This window comes from Nothoprocta perdicaria, unplaced genomic scaffold, assembly GCF_003342845.1.
Source record: "Nothoprocta perdicaria isolate Ctin4 unplaced genomic scaffold, notPer1 scaffold_37, whole genome shotgun sequence".
Lineage (NCBI taxonomy): Eukaryota > Metazoa > Chordata > Aves > Tinamiformes > Tinamidae > Nothoprocta > Nothoprocta perdicaria.
In genome coordinates, this window is record NW_020455610.1 from 2,959,306 (window position 1) to 2,973,955 (window position 14,650).

General features: G+C 43.9%; 1 protein-coding gene across 1 annotated transcript in view; it reads right to left on the bottom strand.

Moving 5' to 3' along the window:
• Positions 1–2,775: 2,775 nt before the first annotated feature.
• MYCBP2 (MYC binding protein 2, E3 ubiquitin protein ligase) overlaps positions 2,776–14,650 on the bottom strand; it is a 151,336-nt gene continuing 139,461 nt past the window's right edge. Inside the window, exons 77-85 of the mRNA XM_026044514.1 lie at positions 12,990–13,118; positions 10,046–10,178; positions 8,870–8,973; positions 7,643–7,831; positions 6,988–7,095; positions 6,119–6,328; positions 4,304–4,411; positions 3,940–4,105; positions 2,776–3,261 (exon numbers count right to left, since the gene is read on the bottom strand). Coding sequence (XP_025900299.1) covers positions 3,146–3,261; positions 3,940–4,105; positions 4,304–4,411; positions 6,119–6,328; positions 6,988–7,095; positions 7,643–7,831; positions 8,870–8,973; positions 10,046–10,178; positions 12,990–13,118 — 1,263 coding nt within the window. The 3' untranslated portion in view covers positions 2,776–3,145. The remainder of the gene's footprint in view (positions 3,262–3,939; positions 4,106–4,303; positions 4,412–6,118; positions 6,329–6,987; positions 7,096–7,642; positions 7,832–8,869; positions 8,974–10,045; positions 10,179–12,989; positions 13,119–14,650) is intronic.

Consider the following 14,650-nt stretch of genomic DNA (forward strand, 5'->3'; position numbering starts at 1 on the left):
TTGTAGCAAAGGACAAGGGTATTCTAAAAGCTCAAGTAAAAACTGTTGATCATCCAAATTTGATCATCTGAAAAAGGAGCCCTAATTCAGTGAGGAACTGGGATAACTGCTGCTATGGATACACCTGTATTATTGTGTATTTTTCTCAGAGGGCTTTGTAACCTCTTTTTCTACCAGCTTTGCTAACACAAGTTTTCATCCAGCTTCTTAAAACTGATGTTGCTCTGGATTCCACGTCAAGTCAAAATAAGCTAAAACCAAATGAGTAATAGGAAGTATTTCGGGTAAGCTGTCATTCAAACCGGTGAGCTTCGGCCTCAGCTGCTACTCTAATGGAAGTTGTGGTTCAATGAAAAATCCCAAAGAGCACGTAACTGAACCATTCATTTTTTTACGAGGCTGAGAGCAGCAGATGTGTGTTAAAAAGCTTAATTATCAGGGTCCACAATAGCTGAATAGAGCTGGGGGTTACCTACCTGTGTCCCTGTGTTTCTATACAGCAATAGTACAGTTTATGAATATAATAAAGCTGCTCTTTATTCCACCACTGAGGTGGTGAATGAAGGCACTTATGAGAGCCAGAACAAGGGCAAATCTCCAGGGAACCTCACTCGATATTATTCTGATTCGGTTGCAAACTACTACTCTTTTCTCTGAATATCGTTTCTAAGCAGCTGGGTGCCCATATAATGCTCCTGCTTGTTTCCAAACGCGTTTCCAYGTCCCTCAGTGCTGTGCATCTTCACACCTTCATTTTCCAATCTGTTCTTGTATCTTCTGTTCCACACGTTTTTGGACACCCGGCCAAGCTCCTGCTCCCCCGTCCTTCGAAGGCCATTCACATTTAATGCCCARATCGCTCCATCATCTCCAGAACCAGATGAATCCCTTCAAAATTCATTTCTTCACTTGAACTWATGCCAGCATCCCAATATTCTTCCTTAGACACCTTTCTGGTTGTGCCTTCTCCCCTCAAAGCCAGGGGAAAAGGCAGCTGGCCACCATGGAGAGAAAAGGGGACGTGATTCACCTCTGCCTTGAGTTTATTTACTGGCTAACAACCTGCCAAGTGGTCCGGCTACAAGGTGTCCTATTGCTTTTTTGTTTTGAAAAAGTCTTCAAGTCCGCAGCGGGCCCCGTCTCTTGGCAATCTTCTCAAACATGAGTCATCTGAAGAAAGTTAGTCGGGATGTGCACCCCTGCGCCAGRGCTTTTGTGACAGCCAAGATGAGAAGAAAAGAGCCTGGAGTGCAAGAAAAGAGCCCGGGGTGCAGGAAAGGAGCCCAACGTGTTGCTATCGTGGGCRCAGCATTGGCAGGCGTGTGAAGGACAAGGTCCCCTTGGCTCTTGCTGGTGTGGGGAGGATTTAGTTTTGACATAACGCGGATTTCTGGAAACCTCTCTTGCTCCTTGCGGACCCCAGGAGGCCTCCTGGCTGATCCTCTCGTGCAGCTGTTTCCTGGCAGTGGTTGTTTTCATGGAGAAAGTAACGGAGCTCTCGTAAGGAGAGATGGCGAGGGAAAAAGGTGAGAGCAGYGTTAGCCACGAAGCATCAGCCACAGAGACCGCAGACAGGGCCCTGCGGCCTGTGTCACCCATCACAAGGAGAGAACAGGACATCCATGAGGATTTGCAGTATGGGAGAGGCTTGGGCGCCTGTGCTGGATCCCGAGAGGAGCCAAAAAGGGCCAAGAGAGGAGGGCCTGGAGGAGGGCCTGGCTGCGTGAAGCGCTAGGCTGTGCGAGCSATGCCTGACCCAGCCCCGTGCCTGCTCACCCTGCTCTGCCCTGTTTCTCATCAAATCCTTTAACAAACCAACCTTCTGGGTCACCTCCCGCTCCCCCTTTGTCACCTTCCTCTCCCGCCACACGCCACCGGGTGACAGCAGCCTGTCCAGGGCCCACAGGAATCCCTAAGTACCTTTAAGACAGAAACACTGAAAGAGGAGAAATCCAACATGGAAAGGCCAGAGACAGAATCGCACGGGAAAAAAGCCTTTGCCTCGAGGTTGTACTTTGCTCTCTCGGTGGCGGAGCAGAGGGCTGTTTACAGGGACTCAGCTAAAGGAGTATTTTGGATTTGTGGCAAAAGGTGATTTGGGGATTTTTTGGATTCGTGGCAAAAGGTGGGGGGGAGAGATCACTCAGAGAAGATCCTTAACAACTGACAAAAACAATTCAAAATAAAGTCTTCTGTTGTGTTCCAAAACAYYGGCAGGAGCTGAAATGGRAATATGGTATTTTACATAAATTCAAGTACATCCATCCAGCCTTTCTTTCATTTTTTCCCCCCATGTTTTAAGTAACTCCACGGCCATCAATTTACCCAATAACTTTCTTACTTTTTGAAAGAACCTGCAGAAATAAGTATGAGAAATCAACCTTGTTTGAAAAAAGCACTTGTGAAAATCGAGGCTTACACATTCATTAGACTTTCACTGTATAAAAATGTACAGTGGCTTTATTGACATGTACATTCCAATATGTTTACAGCTGCAAGATATGAGGCACACTCAGTATTGCACTTCATTAAAATTTCAGGCTCAAACATAACCCAGAAGTTTAAATGAAACTGCTGTTGTAATTTAATAATTCTTATACAGGACAAACATTGATACCTTTATATACAGCGTGATACTTGTTACAATTATGCCTTCCTAACACAATTTTTTTTTTATAACAGTCTAGGAAATAAACCAGAATATTCCTCTTTCCCATCCCCACTTGTGATGCGTTACAATTGTACAAGATTACAAAAAGTCAGTATACAATAATCATTTTGTTTTCCTTCCTCCGGAAAGCCAGCATCATCCATAGTCCACAGACACACAGATCCTTTAATAGCAATTATTAATTTGTAAATGTCCAATGTTTCCTAGCCGATGACTGTAATGGCCACATGCAAACACCTCACAAGTTTTGATGTCTTGGTTCAAAAAAATGTCAATTGCTCACAGCAAGAATTATGTACATGGTATTTGGCATCCTTCTTGCACTGTAAATTGTTCCATTTACCTGGGTTATGGAATGGTCCCATCCTCATCCCAACTGGGCTTTACTCTCAGGACACTTGAGGGATGAGGGCACCTGCTTTGCTCTGGTTTAAAAAAAAAAAGAAAAATAGAAAAAAAAAAAAAAAGGCTCATCTAAAAAGTGTGAGCGTTTCTGCAAACCCCACAGCCCAGAGCAAATTCTTCACCGGTGGGTGGATGGACAACATGAAGGGGACACTCGGTTCCTTCCAGCTGTTTGCCTTTGGGACCTGCAGCGAGATTAGGAGTGACGGGGAAACAGGAAAAGGAGAGATTAACACTTGCAAAGTGTAAAGAAGAGCACTTTCTACCTGCCCCCGACATGTGCTACTAAGGGCAGTATTTCTATAGTATGAAATCCTAAGGCATCAACAACGAAAGCTTAAGAACCAGCAGATAAAAAGGTGCTTTTCACATGGACAAATTTAAGCAAGGAGTCTGAAGGGTTAACAGACAAAAACGCCATTCACTTAGAGCTAAATAAAGTGGTAGCTCCCCGAGAAGAAGAAATTACAGGCAGTCTGCCCTCAATACACTAAGTTCACATGTGAACGGTAGTGGGTTAACTCCTGTGTTACACACTGGAATTGCCACACAGCGTGTCTGCGTTGCTGGAGCTAGGGCTGAATTCTTTCTTCTGTAACCAAATATCTCATGTTCCATGTTTAAATGGTCAGTTTTATGGGACAACAGCACTGTCTGTGTCACTGCCAAGAAAAGAAAACCAAGAAAAAAGCCACGCAGAACAAGTTCCTCTGAGGATTACTTCAACTGGTGAATTTAAAACTTAGACGACTTCCTAGTACAATTCCTAAATATTACCAGCAAAAAAAAAAATGTAAGAACACTAATAAGGGAGTAAATAACTTCTCTGAGAACTTAGTGTAGTAAATTTGTGACAATACTACCTGCGGGACAATGTGGAAGTTCCTCTTTAGGGATACTTGTCATTCTCTGGAAATCATCGTGGCAAGCGTTGCAGAAATGGGTTGTCCCGAAGCAGAAGAAGACAGCAACGGAGCAGCAGTAGCGGCACTTGTACTCCAGGAAATCCGTACCGTGCTTGGGACACATCTGCGCAGAAAGAACAGACGCTGCTCAGGGAACCACCCGGGCCCTAGCAGTCTGGCCAACACATTTCTGTATTCTGGAGTATTGACTAAAATCACAGGATACAGCTAATTGTAAATGACTGTGAATTACTGTACTGTTCAGGTAGGTGCTCACAGGGAAAGCATGAAGTGAAAACATGACCACAAGGTCTTTGCTCACCTGAGCCCTTGAAACATCAGAGCATGCACCACAAATAAGCTCTCTTGGATCGTAGTCATCTCCTTGCCCAGCCTCAGCATCGCAGCGGGCCTCACCACCAAAATATGCCTGAAGGTGATACAGGAATGGTTAGAGAGTGAGCCACAGGCAACTGTTGCCTGGACGAAACCGGTGTGTGAGGGGAAAGCGCCGAATGTGGGTGTGAGCGGGGTCTCCACGTGGCTGAACAGCTCTCGGCTGTGGCTCGTTCCATTCACTTGGCTTTCACAAAATCCCAGAAKGGTTGAGGTTGGAAGGGACCTCTCTAGATCATCCAGTCCAACCCCCTGCTCCAGCAGGGACACCCAGAGCACGGGGCACAGGGCGGCATCCAGGTGGGTTGGGAAGATCTCCAGAGAAGGAGACTCCACAGGCTCCCTGGGCAGCCTGTGCCAGGGCTCTGGCACCCTCACTGTCAAGAAATWCTTCCTTAAGTTCCTGTGGAACTTTTGGTCCTTCAGCTTGTGGCTGATTCCTCTAATTCTGTCACTGGCCACCACTGAAAAGAGGCCGCCCCCCTCCTCCCCACTGTCTCCCTTGAGGTGTTTATAGACACTGATCAGGTCCCCCCTCAGCCTTCTCTTCCTCAGGCTGAACAGRCCCAGCTCCCTCAGCCTTTGCTCATACGGCWGCTGCTCCAGGCCCCTGATCATCCTTGTAGCCCTGCACTGGAGGGACACTCTTCTGGGAGACTGGGACCCGTCTCTCCCCTCTGCAGCGACCACCAGGGCATTTGCAAAAGGTGAAGGCTGGGATCTCAAGGCAAGGACAGAAAAATCTAACCAGCTTCACTTGCCTCTCACTCTGCAGGTTAAAGAAGAGGGAGACTCCTAAGGGATGTGCATTAGGGAATTAGCCAGTAATCTGGGGTGGATGAGGGCTGGAGGAATGGAAGGAGTTAAGAAATTAAGTACTTGGTGGTGGTTGTTAGGACATCTGGGAATAACAAGATACAAAGGAATGAGGAGGAGGGAAACGGGAAAAACACTGGAGTATTAAATACTGGAAAGTATGAGAAATTGTTAGAAAAAAATGGGTGAAAATAAGACCAAAAACAAAGTATTTTTGGAAGGCAGCCCGAACATTTTCTAGGTAAGTTCAAACAGGACAAGGAGTGAAAATAGATTAACAGTGGGAAGCAGGAACAAAATGACCGGAACAACCTTGTAGCAGAGGGCTGGGTGACTGCTGTTCTTTCCCAGCAAGAGAAGACAGTCCTTTCTCCTCTAGCATTGTGCATACTTCCATTTAACACTAAAATTATTCTGCCTCAAAAAATTTATTGTGGAATGGTCTTGTTCCAGTTGTGCCTCAAGGGAAAAGGAAAAGAAGACAGCAAGAGGAAAAAGGGCACTGAGATGACCCCCAGCTCAAAGCAGCAATGGGAGGGCAGCCGTGGTTATCTGGAATCTCCTTAGCCTGGTCCTGTGCAGTTGAGGTCTCTCCTCTGGTGTTGGGGAAACCAGGRGCTGAGAAAAAGACCCACTTGATCCTCTAGCACAATATTGGCACGTGCTTTGAAGGCAGCTACCCCCTCAACATGCGTGTGCTTTCTGGCCTGGCCTGCCTGTGCTTCTGAGCTTCACGAGACCAACACCGCGTACGTCTAACTCGCCCAACACCTTTCTAGGAGGTAACATTAAGTGAGACTTAACAACATCCTTTGCCTTCTTTCCTGCTCCACGCACAATACATTAGACACAGGCCACGCTCTTAAAGAAATGACTTTTGAAACCACGACACGTGTGTAGCCTGTGGGAACACGAGTTCTCCTACCTTCTTGCACTTGAAGCACACGTAGTAGGCGTATCTGTTCATGGCATAGCCAGCCGGGTCGTTGTAAAATCTGACGCCTGGTGTCGTGATGGCCTCGCTCTTGTGCAGCCCTTCGTACTCCAGCCTCATTAGAGCTTTTCTCCTCACATCTTCATAGAGCTCTTTGATTGGATCAAGCAAATCCTTTAATACTGTATGATTAATTTTGTTCTGAAACAAAGGAAACCAATTAGAATAGCTGTAATAATTTGTATTATGGTAGAATACATTAAAAAAAAAAAAAGCATAACAGGTACCACAAAAACACTGCTCAGACAGCCTGGGAATGAATGTTTCAAGAACAGGCGCACGCAGCAYGTGCTTGACTTGCTGCAAAAACAGTGAACTTGAATGCTTTTCACAGGGCTCTCAGCCCTTTTGGTACATTGTAGCAATCACAAAGGGTATGTGAAAGGGCTCTGTCTGTTCTTTAGCGCTGTGCTTCTCATATGGAAAAGCAAAGCGAGTTTCAAAGGAGAAAGGGCAGTTCTCCCTGTTGCAGTAACAGATTCCTTCCTGCCCGCGCCTGCCTACAGTGGCCCCAGCTGGGGTGGCCTCTGGCCATTGGCTCTAAAAAGGCAGGAATATTAAGATAAYGAAAAAGGGCATTAAAGAGGATGCAGATACTGTCTGCATTGTGGCCCTACTTCAGGGAAATGGTTAGGAAGGTAGAGATACGTTACTGATATTCCTTTTTCAGTGACATCAGAAATTAAGGAGACAAGTGAGGTATCCCTCATGTGCTTCATGGCAAACGATATGACTGAGGGCAAGAAGGGCAGCAGCAGGTAAGTTCCTTGACCTAAGCAGTGACCATGTAGCTCGTTTACCTTGCAAATAGGACAGGACATGAAGCCAAATGTTATCCTTGGCCCAAGCCATCGGTTCTCTAGCACTCGCTGACAGCACTGCAAGTGGAACACGTGGCTGCAGTCCAGCTGTGGAAAGGAGGAACCCGTGGCTCTAGTTACCAGCTTGTAAGTGGCAACATGAATCAAAYGCACATTAAATAATTAAAAACCCTGGAAGACTTTGAGTTTCTTCTTACCAGAGAGAAAGGATATTAAATAGTCTTAAAATCAGGAGCTTTCCACTCCAAAACAACTGGTGGATATGCAAAATACCTATGAAATACATCCACCCAATGGATATACAAAACACATAGGAAATAACCTCCACTAATCACAGGAAATACCTCCACTAATCACTTCAGCTGTTTGTTTCCTCATTTATAAAATACAATATACTTCAAATAAACCAAGTGTGACAAGCTAAATGGTTGCCATTCTCTTTTTTGAAATCAGGACAATGACGGACAAAAGGAAAGCATTTCAATCAACTTTCATATCTACTTCCCTGCCCTCTACTTCACAGCTTGTAAGAGCGCAACCCCAGGGGCTTTTCATTTAGAAACGTGCTGCGTTTTAACACCAGCACCCCAGCGCTCAGGGCTCGAGAAGGAGCAGGAGGGGGAAAAGGCGGCACCTGGATGGCTGGCGCGGCGGAGAGCGCCTCGGTGAAGCAGACCATGCACATGTCGTCGGCGTCCTGCTTGAGCGCGCCGGCGCCCTTGTCGCAGCCGTGCAGGCAGGGCAGGCAGCGCTCCTCGTCCTTGACGCCGCCGCACGGGTGGCCGCACGCGTGCGTCCTGCTGCAGGCGATCCGGGCATATTCCTAGGGCGGGGGAACGCGGCCGTTAACCTTCTCCCTCTCTCCCGGGAAAGCGGGTTTGGGAGAGCGGCGCTTTCGGAGGGAATTCTGATAAATGGTCGCTCTGTGAGCCCAGGTACCCGGAGAAGACACTGGGTGTTTTGTGTACTGGGAAAACAACCGATTCCTGCACTTACTTATAACATGGTTCTCTTGAATAGCTATGGCCTAGCAAGGACATAATTTATCTACAGAAAACCAATCTGGGGGAAAAGCAACTCAAACATCCCATTTTAATGTCAACTTTCTTAACAAAAGGGTATTCAATGCACTAATGCAATGGTTTCAAACCTGTAGCATTCTGCAAAAACTCCTCTCTTTACATACTGATCACACAACCACCATCACAAGCTGCTGGAAAAAAAGGGCCTAACAACCCCTACTCTTAAATGCTCTGTGCTCGCACAATATGTACAGGCTGATACTGATATTTTATCCAACTTTTCAATACACTAGACTTTATTACGGAGTCACAGAACGGTTGAGGTTGGAGAGACCCCTAGAGACCATCCAGTCCAAACCCCCTGCTCCAGCAGGGACACCAAGAGCACAGAGCGGCATCCAGGCGAGTTTGGAAGATCTCCTGAGAAGGAGACTCCACAGCCTCCCTGGGCAGCMTGTGCCAGGGCTCTGGCACCCTCACCTTATTCTGAGAGGACATATCCTCCTTTTGTGAAAACTGACAAGAACGGGAATCCTCCCAATCTCTATATACTTTCTGAAGTAGTTTTTGACAATTTTAATGAAAAGAAACAACCCAGAATGTCATCTGAGAATTGCTGTTTGTTGTCCGTAATCAAACCGAATATTTACACACCTGTAAATATTGCCACGTAACACTCAAACAAAATTCAGCATCAAAACCTTTTTCTTATAAGAGGCACGATTTCAAGTGGACTCCTAGGATGAATAAGGCTTCCTCCAAATAACAATAATTGCTGAGGTCGTGCAGCCCCCTGTGCCTTACGCAGCGCCTGGAGGCCGATGTCTGCTGGCACCCACCTGGCAGTCGGGATCGGCACAGACGCTGCCCACGGCCGAGAGCTCCGTCCCGCTGCGGCAGCCGCAGAAGCGACACGCGTCGGAGCTGCTCGTGCTCGGCTTCCCTGCGGCAACGCAAGCAAAAACGGTTGGGATGAAATATGGGAAGGGATAATGTGCTAAGGCAGACATACGAACAAAAACCATGTAAACCAAACAGTGACTGTTAAACAAATTCCGCACAGGTAACTCAGGAAGGCTAAAGTTTTCTAAGGCAATAAACCTCTGCTTTGAAAATATTTGTAATTCYGCACCTTTTCATAATTTTTATTATGAAGAAGATTGTTTAATTGGGCTTGGCTAATTAGCTATAGCCAATTATTAAAAACACACTATAGCTCAGGATTCGTTCCTTCAACTATACCATCAATGAAACGGGGCATATATGAAGATCAGTTTGAGCTTCTGACTGTTAAGAACCCATGACAGAACATGTTCCTCAGGGAAGGCATTTACCTGGGCATGATGAAAATTGCCATTCTTATCAGAAAGAAAAATCAAGAAATATGTATATATTCTTACTGACAAGACTAAGGGAATATTAGGCAACTCTGCAGCAGCTAGARTGTTTCACACTGCCAGCCACACAATTTAAAATCCGGTTACAATTTCACTAGAAAGTGCTTGGGCTTTCACAGAACCTTCTTGAACTATGAATTCCATTCTCTGGACTGATATTTACCTTTAGACCTCAACAAGACACACGTCTACGTCACAGGTAAAAATGCTGTGATTGCTGTAGCTGAGGAAGGGAAATAGGGATTGAGGGCAACTCAATCTTATCTTGGGCAATGTTTGGAGTGACTCGATGCCTTGGAGTGTCCTTGTCTATCAGCTCCTGTGTGGATCTACACAGGTGCCCAGATGAATCCTAACTTCCGATGTTCTACTTTGCTGGCAGCCTCCTGCTGCCACCCTGTTTTATTTGCTCACCCCTCCTGTGAAGATCCTCTGTATTTGGGAATGTTCCAAGCACCATGTTGTCAGTCATCACAGAACAACATGAAAATGGTTTAATTCTCAAGCAACTATCAAAATCATTATCCTAAAGAATGGGGAAACTCCAATATTCTTTTCTTGGGGATAAATATTCAAGAAGATAAAAATCAGGATGAAGGACAAGAACCTGTGTTTTACCTGTTTGCTCTCTGAATTCCACCATAGCCTTCATAGTTTTAGAATCTGCTAATGCCATCAGCCAGAAAAGTTTGGTCCTACCACAACCTTCATGAAGATCCACTTTGATAGCTTCTTCTTCTTCCTTAAATACCTGCCAGTTCAAGCAAACAGACAATAAGCAGTATCCTCACGTTATTTTTGTCACTAGTGCCTTGGAGTTTCATCAGGTATTTTATAGATTTCATATCTAGAGCAATTATCTTATATCCCATAATTTGTATATACTCCAGAATTTATAAAAGCTGTGCAGTGTTTGGCTTTTAAAGGTGAAAATATATAAAATTAATGCCTAAACTGAGAAAGCAGGGAATTAAGAGGCTTAGAAAGCAATGCTACGAAGAGAGCTGCACATTTTTTTTCCAACTAAATTACTGAATATAGATAGTGGAGCTCCTAACTACCATTCCACTCACTCAGTAGGCCACAGCATATTAAAAACATAAAATGAGAAGTATCATAACACATAACAGTGTTAGCAGTTTATCAAAACAACAGTGAAAATTCTGAAGAATTTACACGGAAATTAACTTGAGCTCTGCCAATACAAACTGAGATGACTGGGAGGAATCAGATGCAGGAAGATTAAGAAATAGCYGGGCTATTTCTAAGAGCAGAAGTCGGAAAGCCAGGCTGATTGGCCATGAAATAATCTGCCTGCATCACGGAGAAGATGGTTAATCCCAAGTTAAAGGTGTTTATTACTGTTTACCTTTTGCAGCCTAAACCAGTATGCTAAAGTCTACTGGCCAAGGCAAATTACTTATAGTCAACTGCCGAGGCACATGAAAGAGTTTGATACTGCTGCCACATTCAYGGCTTTTCATCCAGCCACTTGGTTCCTGAGGACACAGGTCCCATACAGAGACACTCTGTAACTTTATTTGCAGCTTGGTGTCACCTGGCAGGTCACCTACCTGCCAGTGATCTTCAGGACTATATCAAACTTCAATTGGAACATTTTTATTTCTCATTTATTATCCATATAATACATCAAAACATTTCAAGTTATTGCCCTGTGTGAAATCTTTACATTTTCTCCTTTTAGTTACTGTGTTGTATGTTACAAGTAAGTTACTTTCTAGTCCATTATGTGAGTCTAGTTTCTCTGGAACAGGTTACTTACAATTTTAGCATTATACAGCGAGTATTTTTAGCTAAAATCAGAAGACGTAAAATGTTCTGTAATATTAAACAACTGGATTTAATCCCTAAGTCTTTCCTCCCTTTTCCTAGGTTTTGAAGGCAGTTCTGTTTTCATTAATTTCAGCTGCAATGCAATAGAGGTTAGACTTATTCCTGGTACGGATGTAAAAACTCAAACTACTTTATTTGCAGTAGAACCATGAAAACCAACCAACCAAAACAACAAAAAAACCCTAATTTCTTCAGGAATGACTTGTATAAGCAGGTCATAATAATAACTTACAGGATGTCCTTTCATGGAGAGGAGAAAATACAGTAAAGGATATGACAGAAGCTGGACACAAAAAAGGAAGCTGACAGAAGGTATCAGACAATGAGCATCACAGTCTCAAAGTTAAATTGAGGGGCTGAACATGAGATATGTAAGGGTAAAGGTGGTAAATACAGATTAAAAATTTAAACATGCTTTTAGGGGTGGACAGTGAAGTCTGATAAATAGCTCTTTTGGGCAGACTAAGGGGCAGATGTGAGAGCTTATGTGAGATAAGAACTTCTATCAATTGTAATCTGAACAGGCTATATAGGAGAAATCAGAAAAATAAATGAGACTAGACTCTCATGTGACATGGCAGGGAAATGCACACATAGAACAATCTTCTTAAAATGATAAATCTTGAAATTTTCAGAAGGGTTAGCCAAGATTTTAGCTGAGAAATAGAAGAGAATAGAGAAGAGAAGGTCTACATGATCCACATGTAACTCCAAGGCTGCTGAATCTGCATTACAGACGCTGAGGCACCAAGGAACAGAGCTGCAGAGTGAGATCGTTGGTGCCAAGTATCTGKTTTTTACCCCATTCCTGTTTTGTGCCCCAGCCCGATCCCTCAAACCGAATGCCCGTTAGCAGCTGGAGGCCACTGGATCTCCCATTTTCTCTAGTGTCACCTGAATGTGGTTTATGGACTGCTCTGTAACAACAGTCAAAGCAGAGATGACCAAATCTGTTTCCTCGCACACACTGCAAGTCTAATGTAGGTGAAAAAGAAAAGAATTGAGTGGTAATACCACAAGGAGAACGGACTTTCAGGCTCAGAGGTGGAGGAGAAAAAAGGGTAACACGAGAGAGCACTGGAAACGCACGTTATAAAAGCTCTTCTTAATCATGTACAGATGAAATACATTACATCTCTAAAACAAGCTAAAATAAACTACAAAGTTGTCAAGTCTACTGATATGACAGCACATTTCTGTGCAAAAGGAACCTGAAGATCMTATGTGAGAAGACTGACATAAGGGAACTAGTACAAAATATTGTTGTCAAAGGGTCTTCCTGGTTATTAAAAAAAAAAATAAAACGAATGCGGTAACAAGCACTTGACTTCATGTGATAGAAGATAGAATGTAAAAGGAATAGAGAACATGTTTTTAGGAAAGGCTATGCTGTTCTAGATGTTTCCTGAGAAATGTTCCTACACAATGTTAGAAGGAGAAAGCGGAAGGTGGTTTCGTACAGAAGTAATGCAGCACAAAGCCCCTAGAATGAGGGAACGCTATGTGATTTTGCAGTCTGCAAAAGATGAAGGACACAGAAACGTCACTAACATTGAGCAATGAATCAAATGGCAATGTATTTTCCCATCTCAAAAAAGGACCACTCCTGACAGATTGGGCTCTCACTGTTACTGTTTTCATAGCTATGAACTGCAGGGATGCAGGCAGTGMATGAAGGGCCTGCAACGCGGTGTCCTCTCGGCTCTACCTGTCTCTGGTGGGTTTTCGTCCGCCGGTGGAGGTGAAGGAARCGGTCGCAGTCCGTACACAAATTCCCACAGGCATTGCACAAAATAATTGCAGCTGTTTCGCCATCGTCATGGTTATCACACATYGGCTGGGAAAAAAAGGTGAAATACAACAAAATAATTCTCTTTTTATTGAAGTTCTTTCTTTTTAACATCTCTGGCTTCGTTCTCTCCAAAAGTGACGCAAGAAAATCCATGAAGGGCAATAAAGAGCTTGTTCGGACTCTTAACTGTATCTTTAGAATAATCAGTATCTAAATRATTTCTTTTGGATACAAAAAGCCCTCTAGCGCTACATCAGTCCTTCTAACATTTTGCCTGAAGCAGTAAAAACTTTTCTTCAACAATATATTAGAGAAATAATTTTCAAGTAGCCTCAGTTACTCAAAAAGACTTATGTTTTACCACGGGTTACATGTATCTTAAAAGTGACATTCAGAGACATGAATACTGTGATAAATGGACATGCAAGGCATTTATCCTTAATTACTGCAATATGATGTATTTACTGTGTTTAAGCACCCAAGCCAACTGTAGGAATGACCTTCCTTCCTTCCTTCCTTCCTTCCTTCCTTCCTTCCTTCCTTCCTTCCTTCCTTCCTTCCTTCCTTCCTTCCTTCCTTCCTTCCTTCCTTCCTNTTTCTTTCTTTCTTTCTTTCTTTCTTTCTTTCTTTCTTTCTTTCTTTCTTTCTTTCTTTCTTTCTTTCTTTCTTTCTCTCTCTCTCTCTCTTTCTTTCTCTCTCTCTCTCTTTCTTTCTTTCTCTTTCTTTCTTTCTCTCTTTCTCTCTTTCTCTATCTCTCTGTCTTTCTTTCTTTCTCTTTCTTTCTTTCTTTCTTTCTTTCTCTTTCTCTCTTTCTCTCTCTCTCTTTCTTTCTTTCTTTCTTTCTTTCTCTCTTTCTTTCTCTCTCTCTCTCTTTCTTTCTCTCTTTCTTTCTCTCTTTCTCTCTTTCTTTCTCTCTTTCTCTCTTTCTTTCTCTCTTTCTCTCTGTCTTTCTCTCTTTCTCTCTGTCTTTCTCTCTCTCTTTCTCTCTTTCTCTCTTCCTTCCTCCCTCCCTCCCTTCCTCCCTTCCTTCCTTATATTCAAAATGGACTTATCCACTATACTTCGAAATCCACTTTAAAGTATACTAGTTCTATTGATATGAGGTATTTTTAATTCAACACTTCAATTCAGCATTTCCCAGAGAAGCTGTGGAGTCTCCTTTGGGGATCTTTGAAACCCRCCCGGATGCCGCCCTGTGCCCCGTGCTCTGGGTGTCCCTGCTGGAGCAGGGGGTTGGACTGGATGATCTAGAGAGGTCCCTTCCAACCTCAACCATTCTGTGATCCCGTGAACAGGGACCCCTGGGTTTTATGATTAAAAATACCTGTACAAATATGAGTTCACTGACTTTGACTATGCATATTTCCACGAGTGACTTTCCACTGTGCTCCCAAAACACGTGGTTTCCATGATGTCGTTCAAGTAACTTAGATCAGACCCCTTTCAACTGCATTCCCAGGAGGAAAAACACATAAATTGTCTCAAAAAAAAAAAAAAAAATCATTCCTGGGCTACACAACAGGGCTGAGGGATCTCAGACTGGGCTCAGCAGTTCCTGTCCCTGCTTCCCTTACACC